This window comes from Nannospalax galili, unplaced genomic scaffold (assembly GCF_000622305.1).
Source record: "Nannospalax galili isolate Female #2095 unplaced genomic scaffold, S.galili_v1.0 scaffold851, whole genome shotgun sequence".
In the NCBI taxonomy this organism is placed as follows: Eukaryota; Metazoa; Chordata; class Mammalia; order Rodentia; family Spalacidae; genus Nannospalax; species Nannospalax galili.
The window spans coordinates 490,697-507,632 of record NW_008330578.1 but is presented as its reverse complement, the minus strand read 5'-3'; the positions used below and the strand labels follow the sequence as shown (position 1 = coordinate 507,632).

The 16,936-nt window shown below is 49.0% G+C and overlaps 2 protein-coding genes across 2 annotated transcripts in view; both read right to left on the bottom strand.

Moving 5' to 3' along the window:
• Nucleotides 1-1,176: 1,176 nt before the first annotated feature.
• Manf (mesencephalic astrocyte derived neurotrophic factor) lies at nt 1,177-4,556 on the bottom strand. The gene is made up of 4 exons (XM_008849583.3): nt 4,387-4,556; nt 3,587-3,714; nt 2,593-2,734; nt 1,177-1,607 (listed from the first exon to the last, which is right to left on the bottom strand). Exons 1-4 carry the CDS (start codon nt 4,469-4,471, stop codon nt 1,423-1,425), a joined length of 540 nt encoding a protein of 179 aa, XP_008847805.1. The 5' UTR covers nt 4,472-4,556; the 3' UTR covers nt 1,177-1,422.
• A 3,269-nt stretch (nt 4,557-7,825) lies between these two features.
• Dock3 (dedicator of cytokinesis 3) overlaps nt 7,826-16,936 on the bottom strand; it is a 480,991-nt gene continuing 471,880 nt past the window's right edge. The window contains exons 49-52 of the mRNA XM_029554349.1: nt 15,020-15,138; nt 13,973-14,060; nt 9,385-9,467; nt 7,826-8,562 (exon numbers count right to left, since the gene is read on the bottom strand). Of these exons, the coding sequence (XP_029410209.1) occupies nt 8,050-8,562; nt 9,385-9,467; nt 13,973-14,060; nt 15,020-15,138 (803 nt within the window). The 3' untranslated portion in view covers nt 7,826-8,049. The remainder of the gene's footprint in view (nt 8,563-9,384; nt 9,468-13,972; nt 14,061-15,019; nt 15,139-16,936) is intronic.

The window sequence follows — 16,936 nt, the reverse complement described above, 5'->3', positions numbered from 1 at the left end:
CCACATTGCCGGCATCTTCTGCATTTAAGTTCTTCACGAGCTGTCCTCACAAAGCCAAGCAAATTGTGACAGGATGCAGGTGACATTTTGCATTTGCAGCCTACAGAAACAAGCCTCCTTTGTGTCACTGGCTCCAACTTTCTGCTATAGGTGTCCAGGAAGAGGAGGTGGAAAGGCAAGGCTATGGAACCAAGGGCAAAGAACACACAGTGCCAGAAGTTCCTCTTGCTTTCCAGGCTCACCATGCTGTCCAGTGTTGGAGTCACTGAAAAATCTCACAAGAAAACCCAGCTCTTCCTCCCACAGGCTTTAGAAAGCTGTTGGCAGGTAACAGGTGCAAGAGGAAAGGTCTTGGAAGAGAGCAGTGGGCTCCACGGCAGGCTTTGTAAGGCCCTGTGGACGCAATTTGAACTTAGGAACCACACAAGAAGTGAGTTAAGACCAGTGCATTGGAAAGCACAACTTCTGGAGTCCCTCCTTTCATGTGATCTTTGTGGGCAGCAGGAGCTAGTATCGATGTTGGTGCACAGCTCACACTGCCAGGTGAGCAGCTGAAAAGGGGAGTGCACAAAGGCATCAGGCAGGCCAGTCATCAAGGGAAACAGCTGAAAGGCAACCCTTACATGGCTTCTTGTATAAATTTGATTCCTGCTAGACTCTTAAAAATCCATGTAGGCATGAGGCTTGGTACTGGCACTAGAACTAGACCAGGAGATGAGCAAGTAGATAGCAGGGCAGAGCTCAGGAATGTCAACACAGGGCACATGCACTAAAGCTGTTGAGGAAAACCACTTTGCACAGCCTGTTGTGCGTGTGATAAGCCAAGATGTAAAGCCCTCCCATGAACTTCAGACTCAGCTATGCCTAGGAACAGGACAGCCTCCAGGCCTCCTACTGGGTTGGTGGGCAGCAGGTCAGGCCTAGCTCCTCCCCAGGCTAAAGTAGTAAATGCCTTCCAGCCAACCCTCCCTCCCACCCCAAGTCAGGAAGCCTCCTGGAAGAGGAGCTGCCTTGGGCCCCTCAGTCTTGCCTGGTGTTTTCAGTCCCTCCTGTCAGTACTGGAGGCTGAGGGACAGATGGGAATTTGTACTACCACTCTTTACAAACTAGATAGATAAAACTTGTAGGATCATTATGACAGAATCCTGTTTCATAATTCACTTTAACGCTCCAAGCATAGCTAGAATTTTTTTTCCTTTAATAAAAAAATCCCAGACACACTTTGAAGTCCTAGAGTAAACCAGCAACAAAGGAAGTGAATTCCCTCAGAGGGACACTGTAGAGCCAGTATCATCAGGAAAGCTCCAGACTTCACATCTCATATTGCCAGGAGCCCGCTTAAAAAATAAATTACAAAAAAGCTGCTTTTGGGAAGGGACAGCCGAATTGCTTTTCCCTCAGGTGCAGCAGGGATTGGGCAGACTACAAATCAGTCCGAGCACTGGCTGCCTTAGGGGCATATTTAGGCATCAGTTCATTTATCTTTCGGATGTAGTCAGATTTTTCTGCACAGCCCTTGCATGTCTCCCCCCAGTCGTCCAGGATCTTCTTCAGCTCTTTCACCCGGAGCTTCTTCAGGTCCACTGTGCTCAGATCAATCTGCTTATCTGCAGAGAGAGCAGGAGAGTAAGTGGCTGGGCAGGAAATGCTGTTGGCCCCCAATAGTGCTGGAGTAAGTCACTCCTGTGCATGGCAAACCATTCTGTAAGACAACTAACCCTACCTGCTGTAGAGGAGACATGAATATAAGTACACTCTGTCACTGTATCCAAGAGGTAACCCCCCTTCACCAGGAGGGCTGCCTCAGGGTCAGTGCCCACCATGGGTCATGCAGTGCAGAGAGACCACACTGTCTTCAAGAGGAGGACCATGGCTTCAATCCCAAGTGCCTTCCTATACTGTTGTTACAGAATGACAGTTCCAGGCTGTCACACAGTAGACAGATCCCCAGTTATCCCCAGTACAGCACTGGAGTCAGGCACTTACTCTGTGATCCCCCTGTGACGTGGAATAACCTGTTTCAGGATCACTTAGGACAGTATGTTGACACAAATGTAAACACAGTCTCTTGGACACTTGAGTCACAATAAACACTGGTTCTGTTTAAACTTTACAAGTGAGGCTTCACTCTCTTTGAAGACTGGGATTATTATGTAACAAGATGGGCTCAGCCATAGAGATGCTGTGTTCTCTTGTCACTCTTGGGCTGGTCTTGGGGCCTTCTGACATATAGACAGGACAAGTCTGTTAAACCCAAGTCTCATCACATCGCTCTTTGCTCAAAACCCTGCAAGGCCCTCTGTGACCTGCCAAACTGTCAGAGGGCTGTCTCCATTCTCCGTCCAAATGCACTTCCATTAGCTGGCCTCACTCTTGGCCAGTCCTCACCTACTTCAAAGTTTGCTAATGTATTACCTCCTCAACTTCTGACCTCCTTCCACTGATTCCAAAGTCCTGGTCCCCAAAGCAGTACGTATTATCCATACTGCTATGAACCCCTTGAAGTCACTATTATCACCTTCTTCTCCCTGTGAGAAAGTAAGCCCAGAAGAGGCACACAGCATTTGTTATCTAAGGCCTGGGCACACTCACCATACTTTAGCTCACAGATCTGGCTGTCTTTCTTCTTCAGCTTCTCACAGATCTTCTCCACAGGAATATGGTGGGCCAGGGGCTTGGACACCTCATTGATGATCTTGGTGGCAGCATCATCTGTGGCCCCAATGTAGTAGCACTGTAGCAAAAAAGAACAGCCTTAAAAAAAATTATGTATATATGTGTGGGGGTGTGTACATGTGTGGTGGGTACCATGGAGGCTAGAAGAGGGTGTTGGATCCCCTGGAGCTGGAGTGTGAAGAGCTGCCTGATGTGCTGGGATCTTTAATAAACTTTGGTCCTCTGGAGGAGTTAAGAAAACACACTGTTAAACAGCTGAACCATCTCTCCAGCTCCAGACCACAGCCTTTAAGTAATCGAAAAAACTACTGTGCTAGGGCCTTACTTTTTAGGTCTTTCCTGGACTACAGATTTAGTCATGGTAAACCCTATTTAACAAGTGCCCTGTCCCAGAACTAACAGTCTCCAGATGAGCTTAGGAGCCATCAGAATTCCAATGAGACATCCAGGGAAACTAAAGCTACAAAAGCCACTGCTTCTCTGGGGCTCTTGCCCTGCAGTTGGCCCTGGCCCCTCTTGGGGGGTACCCTGCTAACTGCTTGTGTTTCCAAGCACACACAACTCCTTTCTTGGGGCACTCACACTGCCTGGGTACTCTTGCTTCCTCAGGGATACCTCAGACTATGTTTAACCAGTTCCCACTCCACTCCGCTCCACCTTCCATCCACTGAACCATCCTAGTCCAGCTTCTTCAGGACATGCAAGCTATTTACTGCCATTTCCCTCCTGGCCTTAATGGTACTTTGCTCACAGTAGGGGCTTAATACAGTATGAAAAATATCTAGAGAATACACGAGGCCTGGAGGACTTGAAACCTTCAGTCTCACATCAGTTTACAGGCAGGTGTCCCATCTGGAAGTGGACAGTAAACAGGAGCTAGGGCCACTGGGATGGGTCAGCAGCTACTCACCAACCGATTCTCTTTGCCTCTTGCTTCACGGCAGAACTTTATAAGTTCTTCTTCGATAGTAGCTGGTGAGAATGTGACATCTCTGTCTTTGAGGTCCTGGTAAAATCTTCCCAGGTAAGAAATACAAACTGGAAAAGAGGGACGAGAGATGCTGAGCAATCACTAACGTGTCCCCCACTCAAGCAGGAAGGAATTCTGTCAGCAGTTTTAATAGGAGATGGAGATGACCGTTAAAGTTTTTCCATCACTGGTTTTTCTCAGGTGCCCACAACCCAGCTCTATGATGTTAGGGGTCCTCGTACCCAGTGCATGATGGGAATGAACATGATCCCAAGGATCCACATAGGATCCTCCCTGCTCTTTTCAAGTTTAAGCCGAATGTGAACACGTGTCCTTGAAAAGGGACTCGCTGTGACCTCACAATGGATAGCCTGGAAGCTGAAGAAAAACTATCAAAAATGCTGCTCATTTCCAAATACAATACCGAACCGCGAAATGCAGCTTGACGACCACAACAGCCAGTTGCCGCATGAGGCCGGCCCTCGGGGCCCTACCCCCTTCGACCCAGATCCGGATCGCTCCCAGGAACGTCTAGACAGTGATGGGAAAGGACACAAACTCCCGTGATGCAGGCTTCCGGCTAAGTTTTCCGCAGATCGAGTCTGCACTTTTTCCTCAACGGAGCAATGTTTTCTAGGCCCGAGAAAGAATTCCTAGGCCCTCCTCCAGCGGCCCCCGCCCGCTTGGTGGTTCGGTCGGGTTCAGCGACGGCAGGTCGGCCGCGTCCCGGCCCCCCGCACCTTCGCAGTCGCCTGGCCGCAGCGCTCGACTGTCAGGCAGCACGCTCAGGACCAGCGCTACCGCCAGCCCTTGCGTAGCCCACATCCTCCTCCGCCGCCACTGCCGCGCCACGAACCGCACCCGGCACCACGGGCCGCGCGCCGCCTCCGAGTCAGGAACACACCGGAGCTTCCCATTGGTGGGCGGTTCCCGAGTCCACCCCTTTGCCGTGTCCCCATTGGTCCACGTGCCCCAGAACCCAGACCGGCGCCTCCACGCTGCCCTTCCTCATTGGCTGGTGGCGTCAGGACCCTAGCTAGTTGTCGGCCGCTGATTGAGCCTGGGGTGCCCGCAAGGAAGCCTCTGGGCGGAAGCTGCACCGGCCGCCATTTTTGGTACGGGCAGCCGCCCTAGCTGCAGCCGGACGCCTTCACCATCTTGTTTAATGGTCCTGCGTACCTTGGAGCCCCACACCCGGTCCCCTCCCTGGCCCGGACTCGCAGCTCAGGATATCTGGCCTCAGCGGAGACCCAGTAGGGTAGGTGGCGGGAGCGGCCTCTGGCAAGGATCTGAAGTTTCCTTGTTTTGAACTGACACGTGGTTTGGCGGGCCAGTCTCTTTGAGCATCCGCTGAGGCTCAGGCGCCCGCCTGCATTCCTAAGCTGGCCAGAACCCATTGTATTCGGGGTGGTTATACTGCAGAGTCTCCCAGAGAAAGCCGGAGGCCTGCCAAGCCGGCTGCTGTCCCAAACCTCTGAGGGCAGTGCCGGCGGGAGGCTACGTGCGGACGAGTGGGATCGCCTCACTGGAGGCCAGAGAGCTTGGAAGTTTTGTCCCCAACTCTTGGGACGCGCACCGACCGACACTGTTGCCTCCTGAACTGCCTTAAGCGCAGGCTTGGCTACCTCTATTGAAGGCAGAACGCAGGAAACGACCAGCTAAGAGTAGAAAGGTGTCGAGCCAAAAGGGCTTGGAGCCCGGCGACAAGGGTTGGAGGAGGGGTACTTCTGCTCCCATTCAGTGAACTCAGTGGATCAAAATCAGGTATTCATCTTTAATTCACATCACAGCAGTCGAGGGATTGGGGAAAGGGGAAAGAAGTAAATTGGCAGATATTTACATCTAAAATTCACATTACTTGTAGTTGGATTTATAACATGCTACCACAATATATACAGTAAAATACCTCTTGGGACAGTGGTACAAATTTTGTTCTTTAACTTTTCTGGTACAGTTAAGATCATTTTTAAATCAGTTTTTCTTTAGACATGAATACACAAAAGAAATGGTTAGAAGATTTCTTGTTTTAAATAAGCACAGAATGCCAGAGGTTAAAAACACATTTATAGGGCTGATTACCAATTAGACATCACACTCTATACATTTTTTGCTCAAATTCCTGTACAAATACACAGCATTCAAATAGGTATTTACAAATTAGCTTGAAAGAATGAAAATCAGTATTTCGCAATCTTTTCGAAGGATTCTGATCTCTGACCTTCCATTTTCCCCTCACACTGGCTGATTTTCCAATAAAAAGGATTTGGAATGGGTCCATTTCATCCAGTTAGGGAAAAAGGAGAGGGACAACACATTTACCTTGCATGTAGCAAGGCCAAGGAACCTACCTACATTCCCCTCCCTACTTCCTGTCATATGTGTCCATGGACTGAGACTCAGATGTGCCTGGAAATCAAAAAAATGCCCTACCTAAAATCGAAGTCAAAGCTAGCCTCTGACCTTCCCAAATGGTCCAGAGATAAACCTACCAGTAAATCTAGGTGCAAGAGTAGGTGTGTGCACCTTGAGCTGAGGCCTACTTTGACTGGCCTACATCCTTGGCAGTCTCTACACTACTGTCTGGAATGATCCTCATGGTATAATATAACTGGTGTAATTCTCCCCGCTCTACAACACACTCTGAAGGAAAAATGAGCCTTTTATCTTCTTCCATGGATATTTGCTAGCATTTCAATTAAACTTGTTTATAAAACTACCTTGGCCATAGTCTTCTCCGTTTTGGAAAGGGATTGTGGAGGAGGGATGAGCAGCTAGGGCCCAGAACCTGGCCATGGGAGACGAAGGCTAGCAAGAGGAAAGGGAGTGGAGGAGCAACACACCTGCTCAACCAGGAGAAGACAGTCTTCTGGCCATCACCAATGTAAATGCAAGCAAATGAAAGAAAAGGAAGTTGTCTCGACAGCTATTTCTTTAAAAGTAACCTAGAAGCACCCTGGTCCAATATTACCATACCCCACCATAATACCAAGAGGAAAATCAGTGCCCTGACATGAAAGAATTTCCTATAAAGACACCACTGTGCCCTGCCTAACAGACTGGGGAGGTTTGAGAAACTGCCTTTCTGCCCTCCCTGAACCCTGAGTGGTGGTCCCTATGGGTTTGGATTGGAGGGCTCTGTACTTGGCTGCTTGGAAGATGAGAGTTTTACCTGTGTGGCTCTCTGCTTCCAAAAGGAGAAGTTTCCTCCCACCCTTTTAACCCAGGAGCTTACTGAACCTGACCACATTTCCTCAGGGCCTGGGCAGACTGGGCAGCCAACCCCATAGCTCAGAGGTAGTGCTGAAAATCCCTGATTCAGGAGCTAATGGCAGGTATTTGGGCCACCTGTAAAAGCTTAGTGGATTTCAGGCCTCTGCCATACTCCAGCCTCACTTACACCAGCTCTAACACAAGGGAAGGGGCTTAGCTCACTGTAGGAGTAATAGCCTTTCTAGCTCCACTCCATTCAAGCCTCAGGGGGTGGGAGATAACCCTTGCAAGTCCATTTGCCAGGGAGGCTTCTTTGAGTCATGAGGTGTTTTGAGTGGAAAGGCGCAAAGGGTCCGAAATAAAAGCGATGAGAAAAGTCCAGAATGGGATAGGAGACAAGTCCAGAATGGGATAGGAGACAAGGCTGGCCCATGGAAGCCTGGCAGTGTGCCCTGGGCATGCAATTAGTCCAGTCATATGCCTGACCAGCCCTTCAGTTGCACACTCCTGGATGGAAGAGTGGGCAGGTGGGCAAGCATTTGTGCAAAATAGCTTGTGGCCCCTTTGTCCACCTGTGACATGTAGTCCATGTAGTCCTCATGATCCCTGAATGCAACCATGAACTTTTCTGTCCATACAGCAAAGGAAGAGGTCCCTAGTGCAATTTCCATTCTTCTGTGCATCTCTACCCTGGAGGGAGGGCCTGGTCTACTCCTGGGCCCTGCAATGCTGCAAAGCAATTCTGTGCAATTATCTTCATATAGCTCCACATGGTCTGGAACTGTAGGAGGAAGAAAGCTACTACTGCATCTGCATAAAGGAAAACCCATAGAAATGGAAACAAACAAAAAAAAAAGGCAAAAAAAAAAAAAAAAGGCAAAAAAAAAAAAAAGGCAAAAAAAAAAAAAAGGCAAAAAAAAAAAAAAGGCAAAAAAAAAAAAAAGGCAAAAAAAAAAAAAAGGCAAAAAAAAAAAAAAGGCAAAAAAAAAAAAAAAAGAAGAAGCCATAGCCATTCATGCTGCTGTGGCCTCTGAACATGGCAATACATGAGTTCACGGCAGTAGAATGGAGACTGGGGTGGTTCTCTCCTGAGTGCCAAGCCCCTCTAGCTCCCTGAGAGGGACTTGCTTTTCAGACCTGGTGTGCTTGGGCAAGCTGCTCATGGAAGGTGGTTGTGCAGCTGCCTCTGCTCCTCACTGTTCCCCTCGGCTGCTGTGCTCCCAGGCCATGCGGGCCTGTTCCTCCTTGGTGCTCCCAGGAGGCAGTGAGGCCTTGCGGTGCAGGCCCCTTGGCCTCTCAGCCTCCTCACGCAGTAGCACACCCTCATCGTGCTCTAGGGCTGGCAGGCGGGTGTGATAGGGTTTGGGTGGCAATGCAGGCGGGTCCATGGGGTCCTGAGGGATGACACACCCTGGGGCTGAGTGGCTTCTGCATGGCTGGGCCTTGATGGAGTCAAGGACAGCAGACTCAGAGAGACTGTAGTGGACAGGGAGGTAGGATGGCTCAAGGTCTTCATCGCCATTCCAGGCCTGGCTGGGCATGGAGTCCATGGTGTCGGTTCGAGGTGGGGCCTCTGAGGAGTGCCCAAAGTTACTCTCACTCAAGGAGGACACACCACTGCTGGCACTGCCAGACAGCGTAGAGTTGCTGCCATCCAGGCCCGATTGGGGGCTTGTAGGGGAGGCTGGGATGGGGTGGAGAGGAGACTGTGCGAAGGAAAGGGTGGGTATGTTAGAATCCCTCTCTCTGGACAGGCAGACTGGCCTGCCATGTAGAGACCAAGAACCTGTTTATCAATGAACTTTAAACCTCATCAGCTTCATGTCTGTTTCTCTGGCAACAACCCCCCAGTGCACCCCGCAAGACAAGCCAGTGGAGCCCCAGAATCACAGTATTTCTGTGGCCCAATAAATGGCCCTGCCCTGGCTGATGGGCATTGATGTATCTTGAGGCCAAGTCCCAGGCTGTATGTGGTCTGAGTTACTGACAGAGAGTTGGGTCATCAGGCCAGTTGAGGGAGGCCAAAAAGAACCCTGAAGGGCCACAGATCAGATGAATGCTGCTAAGATCTGTGACAGATTCAGTCTTTTCCCGTTTTTAGAAAAATTAAGCTATCAACAGGATTCAGGTTTTCTTGAGTTTTTCATAAAACTTTAGTGCCTGATACTTCTTGTTTTTAGTCAATCCTAGTCTTAAAAAAACCCCTGTAATCCACCACAGGGATTTTTTTTAGCTATTAGACTATAATGTGTTGAGAGCCTGAGGTACTGGTAGAAAGCACCCATGTTTCCCAGTGCCGACTGCTCACAGACTCTTGGTACCATGTGTTGTCTACAAGACCCTCTGATCCCCCTATTGCAGGAGGCACTGGTCATGTGCAGCTCAAGTGTGGCTCTGGCCACCCCCAGCTTCTGCCAGCCTGGGCTCTCAGGGACAGAGGAGCAGGGGAGGGTTCAGGTTCCTCTTGTAGACCCCAGGGGTGATTCTACAGCAGATGAGGCAGCAGGACAGTTGCTTCAGTACATTACCTTGCGCAGGGTCCGGGCAGGGAGAGCCGGGGGGATATCACCCAGAGGGTGGTGGAAGGCGTCAAAATGTAGGGAATAATGACCTGTAAAAGGGAACAGAACCAGGGCCTCAGGTGGGGACCCTTGCTTAGACTGCACAGCAGCATCACCTTGCAGGTGTGGGAAAGTCCCTTGAGTACACCTCAGGACTGAAGGCCACAGAACAATATTTCCTTATATTGAGTCTGCAAAAAACAGGTTGCTAGGGTAATACGATCCCATTTCACACTGGAAGCCAGGAAAGTTGAGTGCTTCAGAGCCCATGAAAACAGTTGGCCTCAGGCAGAGGAAGTCTACTGGCTGGGTGATGAGTTGGTGAGTATTTATCTAGCACAGTTGATGTTGTCTTCAGCCTCCCTGGCTGGGATGGCCTTACAGAGCTAACTTGCTGGACTCAGAAACCTTAACAATCCCAAGGCTTAGCAAGATCCTTTCTGTGGTATGGATGTTTTTCCCTTGGCGTACATGGCCTAGATGGCTATTGATTTAGCCCTTGAGCAGTATGAGACCAGGAACTATTTGGGGGACCAGCTATAGGACTTCTTACCATGCAGCAGGCTTCGGGGAGGCCCTAGGGGAACCAGGATGTGCCCCATGTGGGCAGACAGGAAGGGCTGGGCCTCTTGGGCTCCACTATCCAGGCTCTAGCTGCTGGGGACTGCTGGCACCACTGAAGGGTGGAAAAAGATGGAGTGAATGGAAATTACTTCTTGAGCTTCCCACTTGGAGAGGCCTGCCCTACAGCCTGTGGCTTCTCCAGGTGTGCATTATGTATCCAACACACAAAAGGTGTGCTAGGCTCTGGAACTCAAAATACTGGCCAAGGAAGGCAGTGTGGCCCACAGAGGCGAGTAGCCAGGGACTGAAGCTGCCTAAGAGGGCAACAGAATAAACTGATGTCTGAAGAGTGTTCAGGATGAGGTAAGCTGAAGGAAAGTGAAATAAAGAGCAGATAACTATAGTCTTTGGGATCTGCCAGGAGAAGAAAAAGTGAAGACAACAGGAGAGGAGAGCAGAACAGGCCAAAGAGATCAAGAATACAGAGATGACAGGCCATAGAGCTCCTCACCAAAGTGAAGAGTCAGGTCAGGATTCTTTTACTGCCCATACCCTGTGGGAAAAACAGGGCAGATTGGGAGGCAGAGATTATGTCCTTTGAGAGCTCTGTGGGCAAGGAATGGCAGAAGCTGCCTCCCAAACTGGCCCCACAAAGGGCCTGTAGTAACACAAAACTTTGACCTATCCCTATTGCTCTTATGCCCACTGGCTGGATTTAAGCACAAGAGATTTTTCTAGGTAAGGAGAGGTATTCAGCGTACGCACTGGAGTAACATTGGATCCATTGCTTCCTGAGAAGACAGAAATCTGTGGAGCCAACGGATATGGAACAGAGTGGGACCCAGACTAAAGAAGTCCAGTGCCTCAGTACTGGCACCTCAGCTACAGCTGTGGTGACAGGTCTTTGGAAAAGGGGAGAGAAGAAGAGCAGTGGCTAGACTTTGCACTTTGGGGTTTGGCTACACTACAGGTGTGGGAAAGGATACATGAAGCCTGTTTAATCAATTCTTGCCAGAGAAGAAATGCCAGCAAGAAGAAACATGCTTTTTCTCTGATGGAGTCTATGGGCTCTTGGCAGCAGGGAAGGGCAGCCATAGTCCAAGTGGCTGGTCTTGTTCTATTTTAAGGTTGTGGAAGCTAAAGGGAATCCAAGGCATCCAAGGTTTGGGTTTTCTGTGGTCTGATGGGAGCTGGGGCCTCTAGAAGGGAAGGATGTGGAGCCTGGTCTTTGAGGAGGATATGACCGAAGGGGCTAGGTGCAAAGTGTTCCATGGATAAAGGGATACCATCCATTTTCCTTGTCTTTGCTCAGGAATTGGCATTGGCTTATAGCATAGCATACGGCAAAACTAAACAGCTTCAGTTACAAGAACTGCTCAATTTCATGATATAGTTGTTGGCTGATAGCAGGAAGGAAGGCATTGAATCGGACAAGCATCAGGTGGATTCTATCAGACGGCTTTCCCAGAAAGCTCAAGCCCAAGAATAGGGATATCTTTACCCAAGTTCTCCAAGATGCACAGTAGCTTTTTGGTCCTGAGCACCTAGACTCTTCGAAAAAAGAAAAGTGCCATCTCTGTTAGAAGCCATGAATCTTGGAGAAGTAGCTTTAGAGGTAAGTTCTAAACAGCTTCTCCAAAGGGATCAGACAATGCAAGGTCTCAGATGTATCCCTAACTCCTTGAAGATTTGAAGGAACTGCAAAAGTTTACCCTTAACAGTCCAAAGGAACTCAGGCAGAAAGGCTATAGGGGAAGAAAGCTGGTCAGGCTGAAATGGTGTACAGAACAGTGTCTGGGAGAACCATTCTTTAGGAGCCAGAAGTCACAAATCTGAGTCATTAGTCTTAGCAGTAAAGCCAGCAGACCTTTGCCATGTGGGATGGCTAAGGGAATGATGTATCCTAGAAGAGCAAGCCCCACTGTGCTGTCATCTGTCAGCATTAACAACTGTACTCACTGGCCTAAAGTTCCCAATATATAGTCCTTAGCCTGAGGGCAGGCTTGCCTGGTCTGGGAGTCACAGTCTGGCAAAGAAAGCAAGCTGTGAGAGGTAGGTTTCTCAGGGGATCCAGGACCCTGACAGACAAGAAACGGTGATAGGTATGTATAAAGATGTATAGTTTGTGGGGCTGGAGAGATGGCTCAGCAGTTGAAAGCACTGACTGCTCTTGCAGAGGACCTGGGATCAATTCCCAGCACCCACATGGTGGATAACAAACGTCTGTAACTCCAGGTCCAGGGGATCTGACACCCTCTTCTGACTTCCCTGGGCACTGCACGACACGGGTGCACTTACATATGTACTCGTAAAATAAATATTTTTAAAAATGTATAGTTCCTGCCCTAGAGGAATAACCTGGGGAGTTATTCTGGCCTGTGTATTACTGCTAGTCCGTTGTCTCACTTGTTGCCATTAAATGCTGACCTTGTGGTTATGGATGTGGTTGCTCTGGGCTCAATTTTTGTCCTGAAACAATCTCCCTTCCCTCACACACCTAGGATGGGCAAGTCCAGCTCCTTGCTGCAGTATGACTTGAGACCTGAAGCTCTTCTCTGTTCAGCTGATGTTGCATCCTGGTCTGATCACTAATACTCCTTTGAGCTCTGAGTCTGTATAGACTCTTGGCTAGTTTCGAGACTGCTTTGCATCTCGAGTGAAGAAAACCCACTGTGGATTCTGGCCTTCCAGGACAAAAAGGCCCTTTGTTTTGAGTCCAGGACTCCAAGAAGTTATGTTTTCAGGATTGCAGCCTTGAGGTTAGGAAGGCATCTTCAGTAGGCCATTTGTGAGTAAGCATCTGGCACTAATGCCCACTGGGAAGTGAGGTTTGGGACCCAGTGTTGGATGTTCTTAAAGTGGACACAGAAGTCTCTGTTTTCCAGGACAATCAAGGGGGGACAATGATAGCGAGGACAGCAGACAGCACTTGGTAAGCAGGTGCAATGACATGACAGCTTTGGACGGATATGATCTGATGGGATAAGGGACAATGGGCTGTATTGGTGGGAAATTAATGTGTCCTGAGCACAATAGTTGGAGAGGAGAACCTGTGGGGCTAGGCTCTAGGTTTTAGCAGAAAAGCTCAACACTGTCCCCATTTCATTATTGCTCTGTATTAAAATCAACTCGGGGCTAGAGAGATGGCTCAGTGGTTAAGAGCACTGACTGCTCTTGCAGAGGACCCAGGTTCGATTCCCAACACCCACATGGCGGCTATGAACCATCCTTAACTCCAGTTCCAGGGGAATCCAAAGCCCTCTTCTGACCTCCACGGCATTGCATGACACTGGTGCACTCACATACATTGAGGCAATACACTCATACACATAAAATAATTTTTAAAAAATCAACTCCGGTGTCTGGGGCTTCATGGGGTCAGGGGCTGGTTGTTACATCAGTTTGCAGGAGTAGAATACAGGGTATAATGCCACCATGCAAACAGCTGCAGTTCTAGGGAGAATTTCTCAATGGCACATGGTGTAGTTGATAGCCTTGCAGTATTAGATGAACTCACAGTAGTTGCTAGCCAGAGTAGCTATAGAATGACTGGAGTTCTCTCAAGTACCCAGAAATTTCCCTGGAGAAACTTGGGAAATTCCCTTTACTATATCTTTTCCATTCCTTTTGGGGTTTTCATTGGCTACAGATCCATTCTGAGTTCCAAGAAGAGGTTCCTGAAGCTGCAAAGGGATCATCAGGCATACTAAATTCTGGAGCTGGTTAGAAGGAACCTAGGGGAATGGATGCTCACAGTATTCTGAGTTACCATGAAGTTGGATCCTGGGCAAGCAGCAGCTGGGACCCTGAGAGAGGCAGACATACAGACAAACAGGCTCCAGACCAGGTGTGGGCTAAGCAGTGAACTCAGGAATTGGTTAGCATAATGGACTGGTAGAGCTGGGTGTTGGGCTGTGACTCAGCTTAGGGACAAGAGTCAGACACTCAAGATGGGCCAAACATTAGGGAGTCCCTGGAGAAGAGAAAATACCTTTTTCAGCCATAGACAGATTGGGATCACTGCAGGGTTTGCAGGCTCCAACTACTTGCTGGAACAGGGCCCTCTGGAAGTTTGGTGGCTGAGGGAAGGAGAAAAATATCAGAGTGTTAAAACAGCTAGCTACATCTTGGAGAGGCAGTGTCATGGACCACAGGAATCAGGCTGTTTTAAGATGAGATTAGGACATCAGTCCTGGGGAAGACTATTAAGACAGTCCAAGGGTATTTAGATCTGAGCACCTCCATGGACATTTGAGAACCACCCAGGTTGCCTTGTGCCTCTGATTATCTAACTGCATCTTTCTGTCTGTCAGGGAGACCTACTGACAGGATTTAAAGAATACCTGCCCCATGAGCCCTGACAGGTCTTACCTCTTAGAGAGTTCCACCCAGCTCCAGGTTAGTATTGAGGGAAGAAAAAGGCATTGCCCAACCCTGGTGTCAGGTGGGTTCCATTCCTCTGATACACAGCTCCCATAAGATCTGCTCCCATTGCTTGACAGGGAATTGCTGCTGAGAAACTCCTGGCACTGTGGGGCTAGGATAGTTACTTAGAGGTGACTTTTATGGGCTTGGCTAGAAGGACAGGGACAGAATGCCTGTGGGAAAGCATTACTTGCTGGTTTAGGTCCCCAGGCAGGAGAACTATGCAACAGTATTGAGGGAAGCCTCAGAAAAGATGGTCTCCACACATACAGGGAAGGACATCCTCCTATACGTGGTTCACACAGCCTTCTCAGGATGGGTTATAGAAAACCAATTTCCCATGCCACAGGGATGGGGGATGAGGAAGCTGGTCAGGGGGACAGATAGCCATACAAGCAAATCTGCTTCCAACCTTGCTGCCATTCTACCCATACCTGCACTGTCTGGATGTTTGGTCCTCAGATTCACTGTCCTCCCCATCCAGAATCCAGTAACCTCCTTATAGCAGAAGAGGGAGGCATGCAAGACTATGTAAAGGTTCAGCAAATGCAGTAAGAGGAGCCCAGGCCAAAATACTTGTAGCAAAAGATAGTAAGTAGGCAGGGTCTGCTACCTGTCCATTCTCCAGGATGGCTGCTGGATACATGGCACTGCTTGGACGGTCCCGGTGAGTGGGCAGCAGCAACATCATTTCTCGGGCATGTCGGTACTTATCTGGCAGAGAGGGAGAGCCTGTAACCAAGTGAGAACAATCACGCACAGATGACAAACCACAGACGGAGGTCTCAGCAGCCAACTATCCTTAGGATTAGGAAGCCACGTTAGGTGGTCCCTTACACTTAGGGTGAACTCAGCAAACACAAGAGGAATAAAGCAGACCTGGTGGTTAGGTAGTAGGGGAACTATATCTGGTATCTCAGCTGAGGCACACCCAGTGACAGGCCTCCACCATGCCGTGAGGCAAAGGTGGAGGAGAGTTGAGGCCTGGTGCAGGCTAGGTGCCCCTGACCCTAGTATTCTCAAGGTGCAGGTATGGTCTGGGTGCTGGGATCTTACAGAGGGCTCAGCGGCAGGTTAGGCCAGTTTGTGATGGAACCATCACACAGAGACAAGATACACTTTGATAACAACCACATAGTTCTGACTTCACATACTGGGTCTCCACACACTTACTTTCTCCCCATATTAGTGGCCCTATTTTTCAGCTGGCTTCCTGCCACTTTTTGGCTTGTCCTTTCCAGGTGCTTGGCTTCCAGCAACTGGCCTCTGCCTTCTTCCAAGACCTGCTGCAGCTCTAAAGCCACACCAGCTGGAATATCAGGTCCCTGCATAGAGCTGGCTCTCATACTTGCCCTTCCTTGGGTTCAGGGGCATGGAACTAATCCAGAGGTCAAGGGATTTGAACCCAGGGTACTGAGTTGACTTACTTCATGTTCCTTTCCTTTTTTATTTTTAACTTTTCATGTTCTTGTCCTGTGAGGCTGCTGCAGTGGGGACTGGTCTGGGGACTACTAAAGCATTAAGGAGCTTCCCACCTGTGGTTATTAAGAGAACCTTCCATAGAAGCAATAAGAATAATTTGCTGGCTTTTCTGGGACAAAGGTAATATGGACCTGCAAATTTGCACTACCCATTGTGCCAGACAGGAAGGAGCCTATCCAATGAGAATCCAAGCGGGCACCAATCCCTTCATGAGAAAGGCACCTGGACTAAATGCTTCTGGCTGACTCACGTGGTTGAAACCTCTCTGAGGTTGAAACCTCCCTGTGAGTGGGGCAGTGGAGTCTAGCTAGGCTACAGCTGAGAGATGAATCTGCATCCCTGAGAGGCTCTAAGTTCCTGAAACCTACTGTCCCTGGGGCTTTCCTCTGAGTCTGGTATGGCACTGTCAGAACACACCTTAAAAAAAAAAAGAAAAAGAAACTAAACTGGGCGTGGTGGTGCATGCCTTTAATCCCAGCACTCAGGAGGCAGAGGCAGGCGGATCTCTGTGAGCTCAAGGCCAGCCTGGTCTACATAGTGAGTTCCAGGACAGCTGGGGCTACAGGGAGACCCTGTCTCAAAAAGACCCCCCCCAAAAAAAACCCGAAACTAAACCAGACTACACAAAACAAGTCTTCCAGCTTACCCCAGGGGTCCTTGAGAAATCCTTGTGTTCATTTTAGTCCAATAAGTCTGCATAAACACTAGTAATGAAACTTCTTGAACCTGTTGTAGAACTTCAGAGCTGGCTTTAAGACTTTTAGAAGTGTCCTTCATTGATAAGAGAATGAGGACAGTATGTTCATTCAAAAAGCTACATTTGGATTTGCTACAGTTTTGTGATTTTACTGATTTCTACCTGCTCTTGTAAAACTTGTGCTTCAAGAACATGGCTAGTTAAAGAAAAAAAGGAGGTAGGGACTGCTTCAAAACCCACTGATTTGTCTCTGCCTTTTTGGTGAGAAACTGAGACTGTTAACCCAGTCCTGTGGCTGACTTCTGAACAGAACTAGCTACCATTTATCAAGCACAAAAGAAACATCACTTT

What these genes read in the sequence shown, in the direction of transcription:
- Manf (XM_008849583.3), bottom strand. Translation starts at nt 4,471, where the DNA reads ATGTGGGCTACGCAAGGGCTGGCGGTAGCGCTGGTCCTGAGCGTGCTG. An exon ending in GCGGCCAGGCGACTGCGAAG is followed by an intron (nt 3,715 to 4,386) that starts GTGCGGGGGGCC and finishes CCTCTTTTCCAG; the next exon opens with TTTGTATTTCTTACCTGGGA. An exon ending in GAGGCAAAGAGAATCGGTTG is followed by an intron (nt 2,735 to 3,586) that starts GTGAGTAGCTGC and finishes TTTTTGCTACAG; the next exon opens with TGCTACTACATTGGGGCCAC.